The 24,406-nt window shown below is 43.9% G+C and overlaps 1 protein-coding gene across 3 annotated transcripts in view; it reads left to right on the forward strand.

Annotated features, from left to right (window-relative positions):
• The first annotated feature begins 322 nt into the window (after positions 1 to 322).
• ACBD5 (acyl-CoA binding domain containing 5) overlaps positions 323 to 24,406 on the forward strand; it is a 51,296-nt gene continuing 27,212 nt past the window's right edge. The window contains exons 1-5 of one of the 3 annotated variants that reach the window (XM_045003289.1): positions 323 to 520; positions 1,528 to 1,695; positions 3,163 to 3,283; positions 5,792 to 5,864; positions 13,130 to 13,241. In XM_045003289.1, coding sequence (XP_044859224.1) covers positions 1,620 to 1,695; positions 3,163 to 3,283; positions 5,792 to 5,864; positions 13,130 to 13,241 — 382 coding nt within the window. In that variant the 5' untranslated portion in view covers positions 323 to 520; positions 1,528 to 1,619. Of the gene's footprint in view, positions 521 to 561; positions 673 to 1,527; positions 1,696 to 3,162; positions 3,284 to 5,791; positions 5,865 to 13,129; positions 13,242 to 24,406 lie in introns of those variants that run through there. The other 2 variants (XM_045003287.1, XM_045003288.1) reach the window with 2 other exon arrangements.

The following is a 24,406-nucleotide window of genomic DNA, read 5'->3' on the forward strand; positions in this document are numbered from 1 at the left end:
AGAATACGTTTGGAAAAATAATTAAAATTACAATATTATCAATCCAGAGATAATATAATATAGTAAATAAATCTACTATTTGTTCTAAACTTGGGTGTGTGTATAAAGTGCTGCTGTGTCCTGCTGCATACTTTAAGCATTCACTAATGGTACAGGCAGTGAAGTGAGCCCTGTGTGTGTACCTGAGATATGAGATAGTTGTGTTTTTAAAGGGCTTTGTGAGTGGGACCAAAAGCGGGTCTCTATACCATCATCATCATTAGTCTCACAGAGAGTCTGAAAGGCACCATCAGTTCATTCCCTGAAGGAGGGAGGGTCCTGTCCTCTTCCAGAGAGCCTGCTGAGCGGCGAGACCACACCACAGAGGCAGGGTTACCGCCCACGGCAAGGCCCCAGACCGGAAGTGGAGCAGCAGAGTGGACCACGTTTCCCAGAATGCCTCGGGGCGGGGGCAAGCGGAAGGCTGAGTTGAGACCCGCTGCTGGGAGACATTACGAGAGGGCCTGATCCCTGGGCAGAGGTAGGTGCCCATGCAGTGTGTGTGACAAACTGCGCGCGCTCTCAGTTTGCTACGGGGGCTTCGCGGTGTGGGGAGGGGGAGCAGGACCAGCTGCCACTGCCTTGGCTACCGTGTTTGCTCTTAACAGCTGCGGAAAAGGGCGACTATTGATTGTGGGCCTTGTCAACTGCCGCGTTGTGCCTAGTGCCGGGGGGAGCTCCGAGGGGCAGGGAGGGGGAGCGCGTTTCGGGGCGGGGGGCGAGCTCCGAGGGGCAGTGAGGGCGGCGGGGGGCGAGCTCCGAGGGGCAGGGAGGGGGGGCGAGGGGCAGTGAGGGGGGGCGCGTTTCGGGGCGGGGGGCGAGCTCCGAGGGGCGGCGAGGGGCAGTGAGGGGGGGCGTGTTTCGGGGCGGGGGGCGAGCTCCGAGGGGCGGCGGGGGGCGAGATCCGAGGGGCAGTGAGGGGGGGGCGCGTTTCGGGGCGGGGGGCGAGCTCCGAGGGGCAGTGGGGGGGGCGTTTCGGGGCGGGGGACGAGCTCCGAGGGGCAGTGAGGGGCGGCGGGGGGCGAGCTCCGAGGGGCAGTGAGGGGGGGCGCGTTTCGGGGCGGGGGACGAGCTCCGAGCGGCAGTGAGGGGGGGGCGTTTCGGGGCGGGGGACGAGCTCCGAGGGGCAGTGAGGGGGGGCGAGTTTCGGGGCGCGGGGGGGAGGTCCGAGGGGGGGCGAGCTCCGAGGGGCGGCGAGGGGCAGTGAGGGGGGCGCGTTTCGGGGCGGGGGGCGAGCTCCGAGGGGCAGTGGACAGGTGGGAGGTCACGGGGAGTTGCGGTGGAGGGGGCAATGGGCAGTGTTGGTTGGGTTATGGAAGGGGGTCGGGAGGATGGGGAGGGGTGGTGGGAATGAGGGGCCGAGATGTGGGGGCAGTGCTGGACCTTTGCCCCAGTCAGTCTCTCCCGAGCGGGGCTGCTCCTGCCGTGGGTGGCGGCACTGGAGCAGGCGGAGCAGTCGCCCATTCCGCTCCCCCTGTCTCCGGTCAGTTGGATGCAGGCGCCTCGGGGAGGGGAAGCTACTGCGCGGATCCAGCTGACACATCTCGGGCCCGGCTGTGGCTGAGGAGAAGGCGCGGGGCATGGCGGAGACCGGCTCGGTGCATGAGACCAGGTTTGAGGCGGCCGTGAAGGTGATTCAGAGCTTGCCCAAAAATGGTAAGTGAGCGGGGCTAGAAGGCTTGTGTCAGTGCAAGGCCTGTGGGGCAGCAGCTGGCCGGAGGAGAGGAAACCTGCGGACCCGGACGCTCGCCTGCTCTTTTGCCGTCTGGAGCGCAGGCCAATTACCGCCTTGCCACTTTCCCAGGAGAGCAGTCACTGGCTGTTCCCTCGCACTGCCTCTCCCCGCCGGAACAAGATAAGCCTGATACCCCTCACTGCAGCTCTGCCAGGGCAGCCACGTCCTCCCCATTGCCCCCTCTAGAGCTCTAAACGAGGGTACCTGGCAAGCAGCTGGAATGCAAGGGAGTCCCCAGTGGGGCTAGGGAATTTTCAATAAATACTGTACTGTAAGGGTTTGCAGGGGCCCAGCAGATCAAGTTTTAAAATTTGCTTTTAATATTTTTTCCCAATCAGTTCAAAATTTGTTTAATCATTCCTGATGCCATGGAACACATTTCTATGTCCCTCCAGAGCATGTTAAGCATGCATTTTGTTCATGTAGGAGGTGGTTTGTTGATGTAAACAATGTAGCTTTTACTATTCTACTCATTCCCACTCCACCTTTGTTGCAAAAGTAGGAGAAAGTACTTGCCTTCTTGAAATCCCTACTATGATTTATGACTTCACAGCTATCATTGTGAATTTGTTAGTTTGAAGAGTAAAGAAAGTTATTAAATGTTTGAAGAATTGCAAAAATTGAGGACAAGCCTTTTTTTTTTTTCCCCTAGAGTTTTTCTTTGTTGCTATTCTCAAATAGACACTGATTATCTTACATTAACAGAGAGGCCAAAAGCTCAGTTTAAACTATAATTGATTTTTGTGAGGGCGAAAATTAAAGGATCATTATCAGCTTTTTAAAAAAAAAAATTGAATAGATTTCAACTTAAAAGTTGTTTCAGGAGAAATGCCTGAGCGTGAATTCCCTCTGCCAGATAATCAGATTTTCCTGTCTGTACAAGTGTTTTCTGTTTTTGAGAAAACAGTGACTGTACAGAAAGTGTTGTCAAATGCCTAAAGTAAACAAACTGAAGAAATAGTGAAACATTTTGATCTCAAATCTGTCAATTATCTTATTTGTTCTAAGTAAAAATAGTTTTTCAAAATCCAGACAAATGTGGTGAAGTTGATTGTGTCCCTTTAAAGTGGTCAGGGTGACTTATTTAGTAGACCCTCTTCTGAACGTGGAGCTTAAAGTCCAAAGTCATTGATCATGCAGCCCCTTAAACTAGGTCTGAAATTTTCCCTCAATCAGTAAATATTCACTCTGGCCCTAATCCAGAAATGTATTAACCCATACCATTTCCATTGACTTCGGGGGGAATTGTGCCTTTGAGGATCTGACCCTTTATCATGTGAGTTATAAGAAGTGCAGGTTAATTTCCCACAGAAATATTAACAATGCGTAAAAAGAGACTAAATGTCTTTAATATCAATTTCCACTGATTTTTAAAATGTTTTCACTAGGTTCATTCCAGCCATCGAATGAAATGATGCTCAAGTTCTATAGCTTTTATAAGCAAGCAACCCAAGGACCCTGTAACAGTCCAAGACCTGGATTCTGGGATCCTATTGGTAGATATAAATGGTAATTGTGTATGAGAGATTGTTTGGTTATTTGTACTGAAACTTTTTAAAGACTTCAGTTAACAAAACGTGTGTGTGTGTTTCAAAAAGTCCCTTCCCTTGATAATGAAATTGGTATGTATATTGTGGATTTTCCCCCTGTGTTCCAGCCGTTACATTTAAATGATGTGTGGTATCTCAGAATTAGGGGAGAGGACATTCCCTTTGCTTCTCAAATTGAGGAGGATGCTGCTTACTGCAGAGGTACTACAATGAGATCTGTCCATTTCCTCCTCTCCCCAGAATTTAGGGGAGCCCAAATCAGTTTGCAGCTGTAGAGAGGCAGCGCTCTTAGGCTGTGGCAACAAGTTCCTTCCCATCTGACTGCCTATCCTGAGATGGCTCCATTATAGAACAGACAATCTGGGCTCTTACTACAAGTTTGATGGAGAATTTAATAGTAGGAAAAACAGGATCAAATGAACTAAGTACAGGACCGAGAGTAAGGGAATCTTGTGTTCTAATCTCAGTTCTGACATAGATTCCCTCTGTGGCTTTTGTCAGATCACTCTGTTTGTACCTTACAGTTTTCCAGTGTATAAAATAAAGGTAATACTACTTGCCTAGTTCACGGGCAATCATGATGATGATTAATGTTAGTAAAGCGCTTTACAAATCCTAAGGTTAATCAATGTGCACACCAAGCTCTTCGGCATTTGGGGAGAGGGAAACTATGGTCTCCAGATCTACGTTGATACAATCATCCCTTGAAAGGCTTTTTTTTAAATATTGGCAACTATATATGGACCCCAGCTCAAACATCTGAGGTCTACTTCTACAGCAAGAGGCCTAAAAATCAACCACTCCCTGGCTTACTTGTTATTTAAAGTTAGTTAATTAAAATTGAAATTAACTTTGAATAACTTTGCTGACCCTCACTGTGTACAGTGTACAGTGACATGTATGCACCCCCCGCCCTCCCCCTCCCCCCCCCAAATGCTACGGCCAGCTCTTCCTCCTGTATCTCAGGGATCCTTGGAGGTAGGAGACTCCTCCCTGTCCTTGGCTGTAGTAATTTGATCTACAAATTTACTCTGATTATGAGCTTAAGTGCATAAAATGTCACTAACTTATAACAAATGTTGACAGGGAGAAGTTGTGAAAGGGAGCTAGCCAGCCAGACTGAATTAGTCCAAGCAACAAGGCATACTGATATAACTGAAGGACTGTGTTAAGATATGCTGAATAAATAAGAAAAATGTAGAACCAGAAATCAGTGAACCAAAACTGGTGTGTCAAAAATTAGGCCTCTGGTGGACAAAATAATTTTCACCCATCACTCCTATTTTGGGTCCTTAAGGAAAGAGACTTTGGTTAAAAAAAGTGGCTATTGGAATGAGCTTCACCGTCCTCACAGCCACTCCCACCATCTCCTGTGACTCTGGGCCTCCATTATCCTGATCTTGAGAGAGATCCTGACCAGGTCAGAGAGGGAGACCCAGATGACATCACCACTGGATCCTGCTGGGATGAACACCACCTGGGATAAAATGAGATTGGACTTTAACTACAACAGCTCCAATCCATCTCAACTAACTTCTTTTCTTTTCCCCCAAAGGACAGTTATTACCATCTTTGATCTACTATCTAAGACTGTCAAGGGTGTTTTTTTTTTCTTCTTCTAAAATCTTTCTCCAGCTAAAGAGAAAAAGAAAAATGGATGTTATTAAAATAAAAGCCTTATTCAATACATTACATTTCAAATATTTTTACTGTTTTTCCTTCTCTTATCTTTATTTTAAACTCTTATTAATTTTTAATAGTGTTTGCCATAATACTAAGCAGACTAAAGTCTCTGTATACCAATTTTATTCAGCACTGTTTAACGTTAAACAGTAACTAAATTAAACTAATTAGGTTAGCCCATCTATTCCATTTAAATTTAATAAAACACTCCGCAAACCTCTTCCCATTCCCCAGGGAAGGCTTGCAAGGAAATTGACACTGGAATCTCAAAGTTTCCTGGTACGCCTGTGTTTTTTATGAATGGATACAATATGGCCCCAAACCCATAATGTATATTCTGTCAGAGATAAGTAAGCAATTTTATTTTTAGGCTGCTACATTCCTGTTGGAATAAGGCTTAATAGAAAAGATTAACTAGACCTGTACATAATTCTGGTTGTATTTATACATCAGCAGCAATATGTATATGGCTAATATAAAAATACCTTTTTGAAGGTCCCATCTCTTTAAAAACTGATCTTGTCTAATGCCAAACAGTTGGTCAGTGTTAGAATCTGGAATAGAACTTGTCTCCTGACTCACAGTCCAGTCCTCTATACACTGGATCATGCTGTCTCTCAGTAGATGCCCAATTACCTGATTATGCTCCCAAATCAGCAAGTTAATTTTTTATTTTTTTTACACACAACTGCAGACACAATAAGAAAGACTTGACTTAACGCTGGACTGAAAAACATAGGCAGACCATGGGTGTTCTGAAGATGTCCTTTGTTTTCATTCCTAGGGATGCTTGGAGTGCTTTGGGGGATATGCCCAAAGAAGAAGCCATGATAGCATATGTTGAAGAAATGAAAAAGGTAAGAGTAATTCAAATCTATGCATCTTCTAAAGTAACTTTATTTCTAGAACATTAGAAAAATAAGGAAAATATGTCACTAGCTGCTAGCAAAGCTCCAGATCGGATTTCATTCCTGTTGTGAGTTTGCTGAGTTAACTTAACCCTAAACTGTCTGGTGGTGATAGAGCTCTTAAACTTCAGAACTAGGGAACCTATTGACATAGCATTTTAAATGACAGGCCCAAATACAATGCAGCTCTGGTAAGTGAGCTGAAGTGAAACAAGAAATGAAACTGCAGGTGATTCAAACAAACTAGGGAAGGGGAGAGAGAGAGAGAGACCCCAAAGGAAAAAAACCGAATTTGCAGGAAATTTTGCATCTGAATTCTAGTTTGAGATCTGGTGGGATCCTTACATGAAAGAGTCTTGAAGTACCATATATAATCATTCATAAGCTGAATATTTTTGGTAAAAAAGTGACGCATCAAAGAGCAGGGGTTGGCTTATAAACGGGTCTACACCAAAATTTGATGATTTAAAACTCTATGGAATCACTGAATTGAATATCTAATACATTGTCATTTTGTTTACCCGGAGTAGCTGCAGGCATAGAGCCCCTCAGTTCTCAGTGGCCACAGTTCGCTGTTCCCAGCCAATGTGCCACTTCCCGTAGCTCCCATTGGCTGGGAACAGCAAACCGCGGCCACTGGGAGCTGAGGGCCTCTGTGCCTGTGAATGATCCAGGTAAACAAAACATCCCAACCCGCCAGCGGCTTACCCTGATGGGCCAGGAGCCAAAGTTTGCCAACCCCTGAAATACAGGGTCAGCTTATGAAAGGGTCATACAGTTTTTGCTATTTTTACCTAACCATCTTGCGGGGCAGCTTATAAACGAACGGGCTAGTGAATAAGTATATACAGTAGTTAATTAACAAAATGGGCTGAACCAAAACTCTGGATCTGAACATCTTTGAACTTTGGAGGCCATTGAGTTAGAACCTAGATTTGAAACTGCCTCTATTTATAGTGTATTTAATATCAGGAGTCTGATTTAGACTCAGACAAATGTTTCTGCTCTATTCCCAACAATAGACATTTAAAATTTTTTTAAAACTGTTCCTAGTTATCTTAATGAGCATAATATAAATTCTTAAATAAAGTAGCTGGACAAATTCAGAGTTAAGACTGCCGCTCTGTCCTTAACTCATCCTGTCTTTTGACTGCAGCCCTTTTAGGAGGTCTCTGAAACAGTTAATGATCTTACATACTAGTCCATGCTGCAGTTCAAAATATGTAATTTAACGTAACTATAGCCAGGTTAGTATTAAGGACAGCGCGCACAGTTTTCATTCAGAGTATGCTAGCTTTTTTTTCTAAGTCAGGCTATTAACCTCCTTTAAAGCGCTTTATAACGTTTTATTTCTGTTCTACCAACCACCACGTTATTCCTGCTCTTTAATGACAACTTTTTTTTGTAAGGATAGTGGGCCAAATTCTGTAGTCTTCACTCTCAAGCAAAACTCTCATTGATTTTAGTGGGAGTTTTAATTGAGTGAGTAATGCAGAATTTGGCCATTCATTACTCCATAATCTTGTCAATACACTGTCAAAAGACCCACTGAAATAACTAATAGAAGTAGCCTGTTCTCTTCAAAATAACTATCAACGAACAGTACTGTAAATAGTAAAATTAAATGAAAGTACTGCCCTTTGAAGGTTATCATAAGATAAACTGATAGCAAACAATCTCTTGGGGTGAAATCCCCTCTACCCACATAAAGCCCAAGAATCCTGGCCAGGCATGCCGCTGGGCACAGGGGTTTGCGGGGCTATAGCCACCTCAATATTTGCCCATTTCCATTTCCTTGGGAAGCTGATTCATGGCTGGCAGGGTGCTGGGGGAGCTCACCCACTGCTAGAGGTGGCTGTGGCCGAGTGGGAGTCTGCTGAACTGGGGTGGGGGGACAAGGAGCCTATCAGTGCTGGTTCCTTTGGGTCAGGAATGGGAGCTGTAGCTGCTGCTGAACAAACATTCATGCTCCTGAGTGCTTGGCTAAAAGAGACAGTGTGCTGACACACACTCTGGCACACACACACTCTCCCTCCAACACTCTCCCTGTGTCTCACACACCGTCTCACATTCTCCCGCCTCCGCATGCTCTTTCACTTGTAATATTATTATTGTTGTTTGTAATCTCTTTGTACTTCCTGCTGAAATGTATATTCTCTGTAATTTTATTCTTTTCAAAGTTAGATTTAATTTTTTGAGTAGTAATTTCTAAAATGCCTAACCCTGTCCTGGCTGGAGCAATTATCATTATTACTTTTATTGCCATAGTGTGCTTTGTCATTCATTATTTAAAGTGGTACAGTCCAATAATAGCATCCTTCTAGAATGTAAATTTAGCTTGTATTCACCTTAGCAATGCCAGTTTAAAAAAGAAAACAATTATCTAAACACATAACTTTAGACACTGTTATAGTAACTTAAAATTTGTGCCAAAATAAATGCGGTTACAAGTCTGACACTAATAGTAATGATGGAGTTAAATGTTAGTCACATATGTGATTGTCAAAAATAAATGCCAAAATAAGTAGAAAAATAAATTCCCTTCTTAATAAAAGAGAAAAACTTTTATCATGTGAAAATTAAAATAGTTTTTAGTGGAGTGAAAAACAGTTGGAGATAGGGTAAAAAGTATCAAACTTGTCTTTCTGATATCTGTGTTAAGGCTCCAAAACTGATACCTCAAGGCTTACGATTGGGAATATTTTGCTGTATTCTCTCCTGATTGTTCTAAATTTACATATAAACTTAAAATATGGCTTTAATTGGTGTTTGTGTATATATATTTTTTCTTTCTTTAGGTAGGAATTAGATACAGTGCTCTTGTCAGCTAACTTCTAAGTTGTTATCTGCAAAAACCCTAGACTTTTCAGGTGCCTTACTAGCCTCTGGAATCACAGTTAAAGTAGACATGGGCAGCAGGTATAATGGGGGTGGGGGGAGTGAAAAGTGATGTGGGGGTGGGTGGGGGGTATCTCATGGGGGTGGGAGGGGAAGAGGTGGGGGATCTTGCGGGGGAAGGGAAGTGGGCTTTGAGGGTGGGGTGGGACCTATGGCGGAGCGGGGGTGGAGTGTGATTGGGGGCAGAAGAGGCAGGACAGGGAGTTATCCTCCCCCAGGGGAAGCTTCATTGCCGCCCATTCAATAGACTAAACACCTATCTCCCTTCCTGCCCCCTGCCTTCTCCAGCTGCTGCTAAGGATGGAAGACAGAGCCAGAGTAGGGTTGCCAGGCATCCTTTTCGGCTGGGCGATCCTGTCAAAAACTGGGACCCTGGTGGCTCTGGTTAGCACCACTCACTGGGCCATTAAAAGTCCGGTCAGTGGTGAAGCGGGGCTAAGGTGTGGCTCCCAGAAGTGGCTGGCATGTCCCTGCAGCCCCTAGGTTGCACTACCGCGCACTACCCCTGCCCTGAGCGCTGGCCCTACAGCTCCCGTTGGCTGGGAATTGCAGCCAATGAGAACTGCGGGCGAGGGCAGCGCATGGAGCTTCCCTGGCTTCCCCTGCACCTAGGAGCCACAGGGATATGCCAGCCGCTTCCGGGAGCCACCTGAGGTGAGTGCTATCCGGAGCCCACACCACCTTCTGCACCCCAGCCCTGAGTCCCCTCTCACACCAAAACTCTATCCTAGAACCTGCACCCCCTCCCACACTCCAAAACCCTCAGCCCCGGCCTCACCCCGGAGCTCACAGTCCTTGCTTGAGCCCTTCCACACCCCAAAACCCTGCCCCAGCCTGGTGAAAATGAGTGAGTGAGGGTGGGGGGGGGGGATGGAGTGAGCAGGGGTGGGGTCTCAGAGGAGGGGTGGGGCCTTGGGGCAGGGCAAGGGTGTTTGATTTTCTGCAATCAGAAAGTTAGCAACCCTAAGCCAAAGGTATCCCAGTAATGCCTCCAACAGTACCTGTACTCCAGGGGTGGGCAACCTATGGCATGCGTGCCAAAGACTGCACGCGAGCCGATTTTTAATGGCACGCTGCTGCTTGCCGGAGCAGTGTGCCATTAAAAATCCGGCCCAGCCCGCTCTTCTCCGCCCCCCCCCTCCCCACGGGGACAGGGGGCAGAAGCACAGGCGTGTGCACGGGGTGTGCCCAGGCACACCCTAATGCAGGGGTGGGCGCGGCAAGCCACGGGGTCCGTGCTCCTGGGCCAGAGCGTCTGGCCGAGTGCAGCAAGCCACCGGCCCCTCCCCCGCCTTCCCCCCTTCCCTGGAGCCATGCCGCTGCGCGTGCAGCGCTCAGGGGGCCAGGGCTGTGCGCTCCCGTGGGGCAGTGTTTGGCTCCGCAGGGAGGCAGGCATGCTCCCACCTCCTCTGGAGCCATGCCGCCGCGCATGCAGTGCTCTGAGGGACGGGGCTGCCTGCTCCTGTGGGGCATCATGTCTGGCTCTGCATGGATCAGAACATGCTGCAAGGAGCCTCATGTTAAGGGGTCCGGGGCTGGGAGGGTTGGATAAGGGGTGGAGGCAGTCAGGGGACAGGGAGCAGTGTTGGCTGGATAGGGGGTGGGATCCTGGGCGGGGTGGTTAGGGGCGGGAGGGGTCTCTGGAGGGGGCAGTCAGGGAGCAGGGGGGGTTGGATGGTGCATGGGAGTCCCGGGGTCTGCAGAGAAGAAAGGCCTTGGAGAAGAGGGGGCAGGGCCTTGGAGAAGGGGTGGGTGGAATAGGGGCATATCCCCTCCAGCCCTCTGCCCTGACCCCCTCACGCACACCCCAGCCCTCTGCCCTGAGCCCTGACCCCTCCCCACAGCCCTGTGCTCAGTGGACTCCCACCCTCAGCTCAGTGCAGAGAGAGGAAGAGCATGGGCCAGAACCAGGGAGAAGGTAGGCACCCACTATATGTGGACAGGGCTGGGACCCCAAACCGGCAGCGGGCTGAGCGGGTCCGGCAGCCGGGATCCCGGCTGGCAGGAGCTGGCGGAGGGAACCCCTGAGCGGCAGTGGGTCTGGGGTCCCGGCTGCCGGACCCTTGCCAGCTGGGGTCCCGGCTGCAGGCCCCGCTCAGCCCGCTGCCAGCCTAGGTGAACAGAACCCCAGACCAGCAGTGGGCTGAGCGGGCCGGCAGCATACGATCAACATTTTAATTTTAAATTAAGCTTCTTAAACATTTTGAAAACCTTGTTTATTTTACAATACGAAACTAGTTTAATTATATAATGTATAGACTTACAGAGAGAAACCTTCTAAAAAACATGAAAATGTATTACCGGCACGTGAAACCTTAAATTAAAGTGAATAAATGAAGACTCGGCACACTACTTCTGAAAGGTTGCCGATCCCTACTGTACTCATTTAACCCTCTCTAGCACCGAGGCCTCCTGCTCCAGAATGACTGCAGTGTGAGTTGTTGTATTATGGCTCTGAGTCTCCAAATCTTCCAAATATCCAACTTTGCTGTGTGCAAAAGGGTATTTTAAAAATAACAGTATGTTCTCCAATTTAAAGTAATTACCTATTACTATTATTTAACTAGTAATTCTTTTTCTAGAAGTTTGCATTTGTTGGTAATGGTTGTTATTAGTTTGTTTATTTATTGGCTTAGTTTTGTTTCCTATTGACTTTCTGTGAATAAATGTTGCACCGGTGAGCTGCCATAGCTGAAGTTTAAAACGGATCTGTCTGTATATATTTTTATTCTCCCTTTTGAGGATAACCTGATAAAACACACGTATGTGTGCCCACAAGATGTATAGGGCAGCCCACCTCAGCCCCCCACCCCCCGACCAGGAAGAGCCTTTGATTCTGGCTCTATGCAGAAAAGGTATGGAGTGGCTGGGCAGGTGAAATTCACCCACCTTACCCAAACACAAGATTAGTGATCATATTCCAGTTACATTATGACAGGTTTCAGAATAGCAGCCATGTTAGTCTGTATCCGCAAAAAGAACAGGAGTACTTGTGGCACCTTAGGCCTGGTCTACACTAAGGGGAGGGGGTCGAACTAAGGTACGCAAGTTCAGCTACGCGAACTCTAACTACCTTAGTTCGAAGTACTCACCCGTCCAGACGCCGCGGGATCGAAGTCCACGGCTCCCCCGTCGACTCCGCCACCGCCGTTCGCGGTGGTGGAGTTCCGGAGTCGACGGGAGCGCGTTCAGAGTTCGAACTATCGTGTCTAGATTAGACGCGATAGTTCGAACTCCGAGAAGTCGAACTCTACGCGTCGACCCAGCAGGTAAGTATAGACCTACCCTTAGAGACTAACAAATTTATTTAGTCCACGAAAGCTTATGCTCAGATAAATTTGTTAGTCTCTAAGGTGCCACAAGTACTCCTGTTCTTTTTCCAGTTACATTAGCGTATTTTCATAAAATCATATAGAGTGCAACGTCACAATTGCTTAAAAGGGGGAATCAGCAAAAGCCACCCAAATGGATTAGAAAATTGAAAGTCAGTGTTAAGATTTGGCAGGCTTATTACTTTTTGTTGCCAGTTTCAGCATCTTCTCTGCCATCTCTGTTCTAACGTCTGTTTGACTGCACACCTTGCTGTGATATGAGTGCCTGTTCTGGTGCTAGGGTGTGTTGGATTAGTAAACTGAAAACCTGATCCAGCTCCTACTGACTTCAAGGGTGCAGGGTTGGACCCTAATTTTCTGTCTTGATCATGTGATTTTTTTGGACTGTCCTTACTTTGATTCTGTCCCTCTGATTTGGGGGGCTTTTTGTTATGGACAGTGACTTTACTTTTTTCTTTATATATGTAGCTGGTAAATTAGAAGGGCACAATGGGCACCTCATAACATGGTGCTTGCACCCAGCCAAAGAGGATGGGATATGTCAAATGAAAAGAACATTCTGTTCGGAAGGAGCTCCCTCAGTTTCATTTTCCCCAAAGAAAAACTGATTAAAAAGCACGTTGCACATGATCACACCCACCTGTCTCAAACTTCTGCCTGATTTAGTTTGAAATTGCTGAGATAATAAACATTGGAATTTGTAACTGATATGCTGATGGAGTCCCTTAACTACAATAAACAGTGCTTTTAAAAATCCTGAAGTTGTTTTGTTTTTGGTTGAGATTATGGTCTATTATTTGGTGACTGGGGTTGCTATATAATATTAAAATTCAGAGTTGCACAGAGTGTTATAAAATTTATCTTGTTACATGTTATTGCTATATGAGTACTGCAGTGAACATAAGGAAATTTGGCACCAAGTTAAATAAAATGAATCATTAATATATTGTTTCACAAGACATTTTGTATTTTGGACTCGTACAGATTCTTGAGAGTATGCCAATGACGGAGAAAGTTGAAGAATTACTACAAGTGATAGGCCCATTCTATGAAATAGTAGAGGATAAAAAGAACAGAGGATCTGGCCTAACATCAGGTTTGAAGAAATACCTCCTCCTTATTTTGTACTGCAAATAATAATATAAAAATCAGACTCTCTTAACTAACTTACTTTTCATTCTCAGTTTAATTTCTATAAATAGTTATTTAAAGCTAAATGTTGCATCTTTCTATTTCATTCCTTTATCATATGCCAGTCCGACTGGAGAAAGTTTCTAAATATTTAGAAGGTAGGAATGATAAATTCTGTTTAAATCCATCTGTTTCATTGTTTTATGTGCTGTAATTCCCTGCAACACTTGAGACTTCTGGGTTTGTCACCATTAATTTTTATTTAAAAATAAAAACACTACAGGAAGGTCCAATAGCATGTTTGGAATTTAACCAAATGTTTTCAGTGCTGGAGAGGAAAACTTCACTGCAGAGCCTCTTTGCTGAGAGAGAATTTAAAAAAACATCCAGTTTCTGCCTCTCTATTTATAAGAACAGCCTTTTAAATTCTGCCTTTCTTCTGCATCCCACATGTGGGTATGTGCAGGCAAGCTGTGTGGTGTAGTTGGCAGTCTAGTCATCCAACTTGGGTAACTTTTTTTTTTTTTTTGCTCTCCTGCAATTTTTTAAATCATTATTTATACCTCAGTACAAGTATGCATGGGATTCCACAGACAAATAATAAAGGACCTGTAATCTCCTCCCCTGTACTTGCAGTCTGCATTGCCCAATGATCAAGTTCAAGGGAGAACAGACTAGTCTAACAGTCTGTGAATATCTGACAGGTGGCAAACCTAGTAATTTCATAGTTATGTAAAAAGGCACTGTGGCAACTATTATTTTACAACATTGTTGTAGTTCATAGTTGATTCTATTAAAATGTTTTCATAATTAGACTGTTGAAACATTACAGGGAAGGTTGTCTGTCTACATCTTGGTTTAAGAGTTTAAAACCTGGCTAAAGCTTCAAGATAAAGTTGGATATATGTAGCCTATGTTTTGGGAAAAAAAATAAAAAATTGATCTGTTCTACAGTTTAATTTTTATATAAATTTTTAAAATAACTTGACAAACTGGTTTTAAGTGCTTTTTGCATTTTTACAACTCAGAATTGGCTTTGCTTAATTGCCAGGGTTTAAGCCAATCAGTTACATGTTTAAATAGTTTTTTCATATTTTAGAGAAAAAAATAATGGCTGAATTTTTAAATGGCCACTGTAAAAGCAGGGTCACTTTTTTCAATTAAAACTGCATATGCTTCAGGTCTGGTATTTAATGAGCTTGCCTGGCAGCTGGATTGACAGGCAAGATTGTAACAGAGTATCTGCAGATTCAGGTCAGTTATCTGCATAATAAGGATTGACTCACTTGGAATCTATGGTACAGAGTGCCAAAAGCCACTTTTAAAAAGTAGCTAAATCTAAACTAACAGAGAATCATAGAAACTAAAGAGAAAAAAGACCAATTAGATCACCTGGACCAAAATACAATGGATCCTAAATTTTTACTCCAACAAGTATGTTTTGTTAACATCAGAAAACTTACCTTCATTTAAATAACATTATTGATGCAAACTAACCATAACAAGAAAATTCAAAGTTGAAGTTCAAGTTTCAGACTTATCTGGCTCTATCAATATTGTAACAGATGTGGTACATAGCATGCACAAATCTGAAGCTCTGTAACATGGAATTACTTTAGTATAGGTATAGATAGTGAATTTCTTTTCAATTTTGTCACAAAATTATTACATTGGGGATGTGAAGAAATCCTTCCCTCACTCCCTCCCCAGTCCACTGAAGAAATTAATATTTTAGTAATAAGCTATAAATACCAATTAGTACTTACAATACTATGCTTTTAATAATCTGAGTCCAATGTTTTAGCCTTTGGACCACTCTGCCTTTGAGTCGTTCCCCCCCCCCCTCCCCCCCCCGCATTTTTCCTCCATATTAATTTTTGTACTGTTCCACTTTGAGGAAAACTCAGGAAGCTTGATAACAGCAAAGGTAAGGTTTATGCCCCTCACTCTTTCACCAAGCTCACATTCTTTCTGTCTTTCCATTTCCTTCCACTTCTCCCATGCATCCTGGGAATTGTAGTTCCTGGATTCAAGGTTATAGGACTCACCTAGGAACAAAACTTAAACACAATCTGGGGTAGCTATGTGCACCTAGATAGCTACAACACACAGTCCCCTTTAAAATAATAATTGTAAAACTTTTAACAGTCACTTCCAAACCATCACTTAAGTCCAGTAACACAGTCTTCCAATCTTTTCGGCAGTCTCCTTTGTTTAACACTAATACCCAGAGAGGCAGGAATGAGACTAGGTGAGGGAGCAATTCCTACTATTATAGATTGTTCATCACTATCGGTTTCATTGATGTTCTCTGGTCCAAGGTGGAAATTGTGATTCTCTTCTTCAGCGGTTAGCTGATGAGCTGTGGATAATCTTGAAATATTCCATTTCTTTCCATTTATGAATACAGCAGAATCTCCTCAGATTTGTTATCTGCAGATGACATGAGTATCTAGAACGCCATTTTTTGACTCTGCATGGCAGCTTCACATGAACAAAATTTTCAATTTAAAACTTGTGAGGTTTAGCACCTTTCTTATGATCTACATATTGTCTGTATTTCTCCTTTTTATTCTTAACACATCCATGAATAGTTTCACCTGAAGGTTCGGTTGAAAAAGGAGACTGAATAAGCATTTGACAGATAATAAGTCACGTATTGGCCTTACATCCTCTAACAGTTTGAAGGATGATACTCTTCACCCTTGTAGTGGTCCTGTAAGCAAACAGTGTTTCACATAAAGCTTTTTTTCCATGGTCTCATTTGCAAACTGGTAAATTACAGACTTTCTTTCACCAGTCTATTCATTCTCTCAACTACACCATTAACTCTCGGCTGGTATAAAAAAAACTATTTTGTGCTTGATGCTGTTGCTACTGAAGTAGTGTTGCATTTCAGCAGAGGTTAATTGCATTCTATTGTCAATTATCAATTCCTTGGGAAATCCTTCTCGGCCAAAGACTGATCACATGAACTTAATCACTGTTTCAGCAGTAACCATTCCAGTGAATGTAACTTCCAGCTGCTTTGAATGATAGTCTACCATTATTATGGGAAACCTTTGTATAACAGGGTAATCTTCAGATGGTCCCATTATGTTGAGCCCGTTTCTCCCATGGACAGTTGGGATAGTCAACTGGTGTGAGAGGGATGCTGGAGGTTTCTGTGACTTATCACTACTGGCACAAGCCATGCAATTGATTATTTCCTCAAGCTGCTCATCCATCCCTGGCCACCAGAAGTCATGTTGCAGTTGTCTTTTGGTTGTACTCATTCCCAGGTTTTCTTCATGTGCCAGGAGAATCAATCATTCTTTCAGAAGTGTAGGCACAAAAGATGGTAAAGTCTCAAAATCTATTAATTTATAAGGGGCAGCTCGTGATATCAGAACAATTACAACCATGTAGAAACATGTCATCCTCCTGTAAGGCCATCCATGGACTCTGGAAATCTTTAGATCATGAAGTGCCTTGTTTTCTCTCTGAGACACTGATCATTCCTTGAGATTTGTTAAGTGACAATCTATTCATCTTCTCTCTTGCATCCTCATGAAAAGGTGTGGCTCAAGACCATACTCACAAGCATCTGTTGTGACAGTCGTTTGCTTCTCAGAATCAAAGGGTCTTAGAGTTGGCCTGGTTGAAATTGCATGTTTGATCTTGATCTAGTTATGTCACTGAGTTGGTATGGAATTGACTTTTCTTCTTGGTGATGGTAAGTCCATGTCATTGAAGTTTTTCTATAACCTTGTTTAGGATGACATCTTATTTGGATTCACCATACATTACAATATCATCTTGAAAGTAATGCCCCTTGTCTCTTCAGAGATCCAATGCATCATTCTCTGGAATACAGATGCTGCAGAGGCTAACCCAAAATGGCATCTTTTTAAATTGGAACAGACCTTCTGGAGTGATGAAATATGTGTACTTGTGGGATTCTTCCATTAAGGGGATCTGGTGGTAAGCTAAGACTAAATCAAGGGTCATAAAGACTCTTGCCTCCTTTAAGTTGAGCAGCATTTCACCAAGGTTGGGCAGAGGATGACAATCCACAACAGTGCTGAAGTTTAGGTCTATCAAATCCACAAATATGCAGATAGCACCATTATGCTTCCTCATGAGAATGAAGAGAAACCCATTCTGATAAATCAACTAGTTCAATGATATCTGCTTTATATAGTTTTGAAATTTCCTCTTTGATTGTTTGTCTCTGTGCAATTGGTATGTTTAGCACTTTATGCTACATAGGCATTGCACTGTTTGTTTTTTAGCAGGATCTTGTGCTTGAACTTTTTTTGCAACATCTTTGGTATTGGTGAAAACTTCTGGAAAGTCAGAGATGATTTCTGGTTGTAGCCTATCCTTAGTTTGCAGGACAGGTTCTCTGCTATTCGGATCTAATATCTTGTGAAGATCCCTTTGATTCCATCCTAAAAAAGAAACTCCCTTTTGGGGTACATAGATTTTTCCTTTGTGCATTATGGCCTTTGGACTCAAGGATGGTTGTAAAATAGCCATTGATGTGGATGGGAGAGCCACCATACCCTCTGGGGTATGTGTCTGGCGGATGCAGTTTGGGTTGGGAGCTGGCGCAAAGCACATGGTAGAGTTGGTTGGTAATTACAGTGTAAGGCAAACCAGAATCCACTAACATCATTATTACATGGCCATCAGCTCACTGTGGAGTGGCATAATGATCTCCTTTCATATTCAAAACACCCTTGGGATTCAGTTTACCATCATCTTCAACTGTGAGAACTCTAGATACAACATTGTCAACAGACTTTAGAAAAATATCTTCTTTTTTTTTTCTTTTCACTTCTTGCATCCTGATTTCTTGGCAGAATACCCTTGAAAATCTGCCTTTGACTAGGGTCACCACAACGGTAGCATTGGTAGCGATGTGGTGTGTGGGAGGGCAATAGGCACTGAGAGTATAGACTAAGAAGCTTTCCGTTCTATCATCTTGGACTGCATTAACCTCTGCAGGCTGGAAGATGTCTGGTGTCATGGAAAGTGATTTAGCACAATGTATGGTGCTCTTCACTTGCCAGGCAGTTTCTATGGTTTTCTTTAAGTAAGGCCTTTTATCATGAGGAGTTGTTCACAAATCTTGGAACTGTTAATCTTAATGACAATTTGGTCTCTGATTATTTCATCTGTAAAACTGGCAAATTCACAGTTTATATTCAGCTCATGTAATGCAGTTGCATAGTGGTTAATGGGCTCGTGAAACATCTGTATGCAGGAATAGAACTTGAACTGTTCAACATTTAGTAGAAGATTAAAATGATCATCCAGGGCTCAGAGCAGCATCATATGGAGTCTCATCTTGCAGTATGTCAGTAAGAGGAGGGAGATGCTGGAAGATTTGTTGCCCATCAGGACCAAGACAATAAATCAGTAAGCCTTTCCACTTTTCTGGTATGTAAGCAGAAGTTTCTATAGCAAGCGTATAGTTGCTGAAGTAAGACTTCCATTGTTTCCATGGGAGCAGAGGCTCTTTTGGGATAGGCATAAAAAAATGGTGGAGGCAAAACTTGCGTGATGGTAATAAGTGTGGTGGAAGCAAATTGGAGACATCAAGTGAATTGAGCAAGAAACTTGGAGAAGAATCAGCTGATAAGAAATGCTGGTCACAGATGGCTGACTGGACTTGTATTTGTTCTTTGTGCAGCTGCGGGTATTCAGAACTGCAGAGGAATGCTTTAGCTGTGAAAAATGAGGACTATGAAAAAATACACTGCCCCTTTAAATACAGTAACTCCCTACTTAACGTCCTCTCGCTTAACATTATTTCGATCTTGCATCCCTGCTCAATTATAGAATATGCTCCATTTAAAGTTGTGCAATACTTCGCTATAACCTTGTTTGGCTGCCTGCTTTGTCCATCAGCTCCCCTGTGAACCCTCTACAGTGCCTCCCCCCTGCTGGCAGACCCTGCAGATCGGCACCTTCCCCCGCCTCCTGCCCACGGCAATCAGCTGGCTTGTGATCTTAAGGGGGGAGGAGCAAGGACGCGGCACACCTCCCCCTCCCTCTCTTGCCACCTGCCCGTAGCAATCAGCTGGCTTGCGGTGTTCAGGAGGCAGGGGAGGAGCGAGGACGCAGTGTGCGGAGTAAAGGGGGGGGAGAAGAGGCGGGTTAAGGGTGGGAGATTGGGGGAAGGGGTGGTGTGGGCAGGCTGAGGGTTGAGCCCCCCCGCCCCTGGTGCTTGCAGAGTAGGGGAAGCTGCTAGATGCTGGGACTGGATGACGGGCTGGATCATGCGATAATTGGCCTGTTCTGTTAGTTCCCTCTGAAGCATCTGGCATTGGCCACTGTCGGAAGACAGGATGTTGGACTAGAAGGACCCTTGATTGTGACCCAATATGGACATTCTTATGTTCTAGTGTTAAAATAACATTGATCAATGGTTCAGAGACTTTCAGAAGGACAAGAGAGTTCAAGTTTTTTGAACATTTACTGCCAGCTGAGCCTGAAGAAACTGAAGTCAAATATTAGCTAGAATTGATTCAATTACAGTTATCTGATCCCGGTTTCATGGAAGAATTTTTTTTTGATTTTCTGTAAATGCTGGCCAAGTGACAGATGTTCAGAGTTACAAAGCTGACTCATTTCTATAACCTTCTTTGACACTACTTATTTGTGAACAAGACTTCTTATTGTGAATCTGAATAAATCTAAACAGCAGTCACCTAATCAGCTCAATTTCATAATGTTCATAGCTACCTCAAAGTTTTAGCCAGACCCGCAAGAAATTAGCTTCAGTGTAGCAATCTCCTAATTGATAGAATTTTCCCTGTACCCTGCAACACATTGTCTGTTTAAAATGCTATTTTTGTACACTTACAGTGCTTTATAAATTAAAAATAACTGTGTCTTTACATTGATTAAAACCCCATATAAACCTATATGAAAATTAGGTGTGGACTTCAGTGCTGCTAGAGGTTGTGTACCGCATAGTTGTATAACCTCATGAAGAGCACTCACCTTTACACTCCCCTTAGAAGCAGAGCATGGTACTGTTAGGCCCTGTCATCCTAAAGAGTACTCATCTTTGCAGGAATTTGTCCAGTTTCCAACCATTGACATAGCTGCACCAGTACAAGCTCCTACTGTAGGTAAGGGAAGTCATGATTTGCACTGTTACAATATACCCAAGTTTCTGGGAACACTGGTGTAAATCACAGCTTCCCTTGCCTGTACTTGAAATTTGCATTGATGCAACTACAGTGGTGGCTGTAAGGCTATTTTCTCAGCTATCTTCCTATATTTCATTCAGTATTTAGCCTTTAAAGATCCTAGGTGCTATAGTAATAATAGTATTCACTGAAGTCCTGGGTATGCGTGGAGAGCATATCTCTGGCTGGAAGACAGTTGGTGGTGCAGAAATGTGTATGTAGGCAAGCCTGGAAGAGAAATCCCACTTGAAAAAAGTGATTCTGTTCTCATAACATGTATTTACTTTTTTCTAACGAAACTTGCTTTCAGAAGGTAGTAATAATGATTAAGTTTTGCTTTTAAGTAGTTGCATTTTTCAGAAAGCCTTTCATGTCTGTTGCATCAGTCTTTATTTGTGGTGGTGCTTTCAGTGTCGCACTCTCCCCTGCTTTCTTAATTGTGAAACATCCTCTACATCTTCTTTGTTTTATGTTTGATTTATTTCTGCAGTGTTTGCTGTCAAACATGCTTGTTTATAATTGTTTTCTTAGGATTTTTATGATAACCCTATGGCTATACTATGTAACCCAAGAAAGTAGTATTTATATAGCTCTAAAGCTTTGCCAGAAGATGAGAAATTGCAACCCGTGTTACCATGGAGTTTATAGATGCCTTAACAGAGTGGGTTGGATGGGAAGCTGCACCATAGCAGAGTAACATATTCAGAGGGGGAATAAAAATTTAGGATTGGTGTGTGAGGGGTGTCTTTAAACCTCCATTTCCTCTTACAATTTAGAGTTGTATTCAGTATGTTTTGTCACTGGGGTAGTGGTAGGAAGGCAATTAGCATTTAATATGTGAATTAAAACCTTCCAGTATTATGCTGTTATTCTCTGCAGGATGAGCTTATTGCAAAACAAAGGATTAAAGGCAAGATTAGTGGAAGTCAGAATGGTATATCCTAGTTTCGGGCACCAGTTGTGCAAATCTCAGCTTGGCTTGTCTGCATTAGGAATTTGCATTGATGTAGCTTCAAGGGTGACCAACCAGCAATGGCTCCAGTGTAGTAAGGCCTGAGAAACTGAGCCTCCCACTCCCTCACACACACTCCAATTCTCTTGTGCAGTATTAGAGAATTATTTCACTGCTCACACTATGGTGCTATAACAATATGTTAAAATATAAAAATAAACCGCTTTGGAGAAAGTGAAAAGAGGAAAATTTCATTCCTCCTCCTTTCTCTAGCCTTATTTAAAAGTTTAAAAGAAAAACTTAATATTTTCCTCTTTCTTGCCTCAGTTGCCTGGCTGTTTTCTGCTTCAGGGTGTGCTGAGTCAACAATTAGTGTCATTGTTAATAATCCATCACTGGCCCAAGATTCTCTGTCTAGAACCAGCTGTTCAAACCACTACGAGAAAGGCTGATAGTCAAAATCCCCTTCATCTAACATTAATAAAGGAGGTTTAGTGAACCTGTGCATATGCTGTATAATGTATGTGCAGGGCATTATAGTTTACAGATCAGGTTTGTACTTAATTGGCTCCGGTAGCATGATGTGAAAGCATAGGTTTCTCTAAAGGCTGTGTTTGTGAAGGACAGCAACAAAGACAAAATAGTAAAATGGTCTATGTATAATAGACAGTGGAAAAGAACAGATGTAGGTAGTTCTGCCTTTGACTGGTGTTAGAAATGTACCCAGCCAGCATGGGGTAAAGTGCTTCATGCACATAAGCCTTATTGTAGAAGCAAAAACATGACTCTAATCGGGGCCTCAAATATTTATGGAAAAGAAATCATCTGTGTAACCCATGAGGCTGTGATTAAGCTGGGCATTGTAAAAAGCCCTTTAGCTAGTAAACCTGGGATAGTGACGTACAAACGTGTAATTTGACTGTTGTTCCCCCTGCACTAGATGAACAAAGGGGAAACAACTTTTGATATGGGCTACTCAGTCATTACAGATTAAAGTGCCTGGGGTGTAGGTTACCCAGGGATCCAGTTTTCTGTTGCTTTAAAATGGACTTTACACTCTCTCTCTTCCTCCCCCCACCCCGTTCCTTAGTTTTTCTGGTGCAATCGTGCCCCTCCCCCTGTCCATCTGGGTGCAGTGGACCCTCCAGATACAGATCACATCTTTCCCACCCAGAAGGGATTTTAGGTACCTACTTGGTGCTACCTTAGAGATTAACAAATTTATTTCAACATAAGCTTTCGTGGCTACAGCTCATTTCTTCGGATGCATAGAATAGAACACACAGACAGGAGATATTTATACATACAGAGAACATGAAAAGGTGGAAGTATGCATACCAACAGGAAGAGTCTAATCAATTGAGATGAGCTATCATCATCAGGAGGAAAAAAAACTTTTGAAGTGATAATTGAGATGACCCATAGAAGGTGTGAGGAGAACTTAACATAGGGAAATAGATTCAATTAGTGTAATGACCCAACCATTCCCAGTCTCTCTGTTTAAACCTAAGTTAATTGTATCTAATTTGCATATTAATTCGAGTTTGAATTCGAGTTTGTAGCCCACGAAAGCTTATGCTGAAATTAATTTGTTAGTCTCTAAGGTGCCACAAGTACTCCTGTTCTTTTTGCGGATACAAACTAACACGGCTGCTACTCGGATACTAGGTGCTAGTCTGCCCTCCATGGAATTGGGGGAGGGGAACATTTCTGAAAGTCCAAGGCTCTTTCTATGAGAGGGAATGGCGCAAGTAAGGGAGGAGTGGGTGTCCCTATTCTCTGCACTTGGTGAGACTAAAAGCAGAAAGGTGATACAGACTCAGCTATCTCCTCTGAATAGCTTTGTTGCATATCAGTACAGGTATTTGTATAACAAACAGCCATTCCTACAGCATTCATACCAACAAAAAGCTATTTGTGAATGCTCAAAAACAGTGAATAAAAAGACATGAATGTGATTGACCAAATAGCTGTTTGGAATTCAAATAAGTCTCCCCCCCTTTTTTTTTTGTAGTATAAGAACAGCTCTGGATGTGCCTCAGGTGCAGGAGGAGTGTGGACAGGATCAGTCTCCAAAGATTTCAAGGGTATAAACACCAAGGAGGGAGAGTGATTATTTACAATATTATAAGGCAATGGTTTTCCAACTATTTTTTTCTGGCGACCAAGTTGAAGAAAATTGTTGATGCCTGTGACCCAATGGAACTGGGGATGAGGAGTTTGGGGTGTGGAGGGGCTTAGGACTGGGGTAGAGGGTTGAGGTGCAGAAGGGGTTCAGGGCTCTAAGCTGGGGGGTCCAGGCTCTGAGGTGGGGCTGGGATGAGGGGTTTAGGGTACAGGAAGGGGCTCCGGGTTTGGGGTGGCTCAGGGGATTGGGGCATGGGGTTACCTCGGGCAGCTCCTAGTCAGTGGAGGTGCAGAAGCAGACTTCCTGCCTGTCCTGGCACTACGGGCCACGCTACACCCCGAAAATGGCCAGCAGCAGGTCTGGCTCCTAAGTGGAGATGCATGTGCAAGTCTCGCCTGCAGGCACCATCCCTTCCCTCTCCCAGCTCCCATTGGTCAGGAACTGGCCAATGGGAGTTCAGAGCCAGTGCTCGGGGTGGAGGCAGCAGGCGGAGCCCCACTCCCCTTCCGGCATAGGAGTCAAACGTGCTGCTGGCCACTTCCAGGGCACAGCGCAGTGTCAGAACAGGTAGGGACTAGCCTGCCTTAGTCGCCGATGGGACTTTTAACAGTCTGGTTGGCGGTGCTGACCAGAGCGGCCGTGACCCAGAGCCTTACATTCCGTGACCCAGAACTGGGTTGTGACCCACAGTTTGAAAACCACTTTATAAGGTATAACTAAGATTAGGAAGAATACATTAGAAAAGGGAAAAATTAGGGTGAATATTGGGGAAATTTTACTGTCAAGAAAATCCAGCAGCCTTTGGGATAAATTTTTCATAGGAAGTGTTGAAGGCACTTCTGGTTAATGTAAAGCCACATCTA

This window comes from Mauremys mutica, chromosome 2 (assembly GCF_020497125.1).
Source record: "Mauremys mutica isolate MM-2020 ecotype Southern chromosome 2, ASM2049712v1, whole genome shotgun sequence".
Classification (NCBI taxonomy): domain Eukaryota; kingdom Metazoa; phylum Chordata; order Testudines; family Geoemydidae; genus Mauremys; species Mauremys mutica.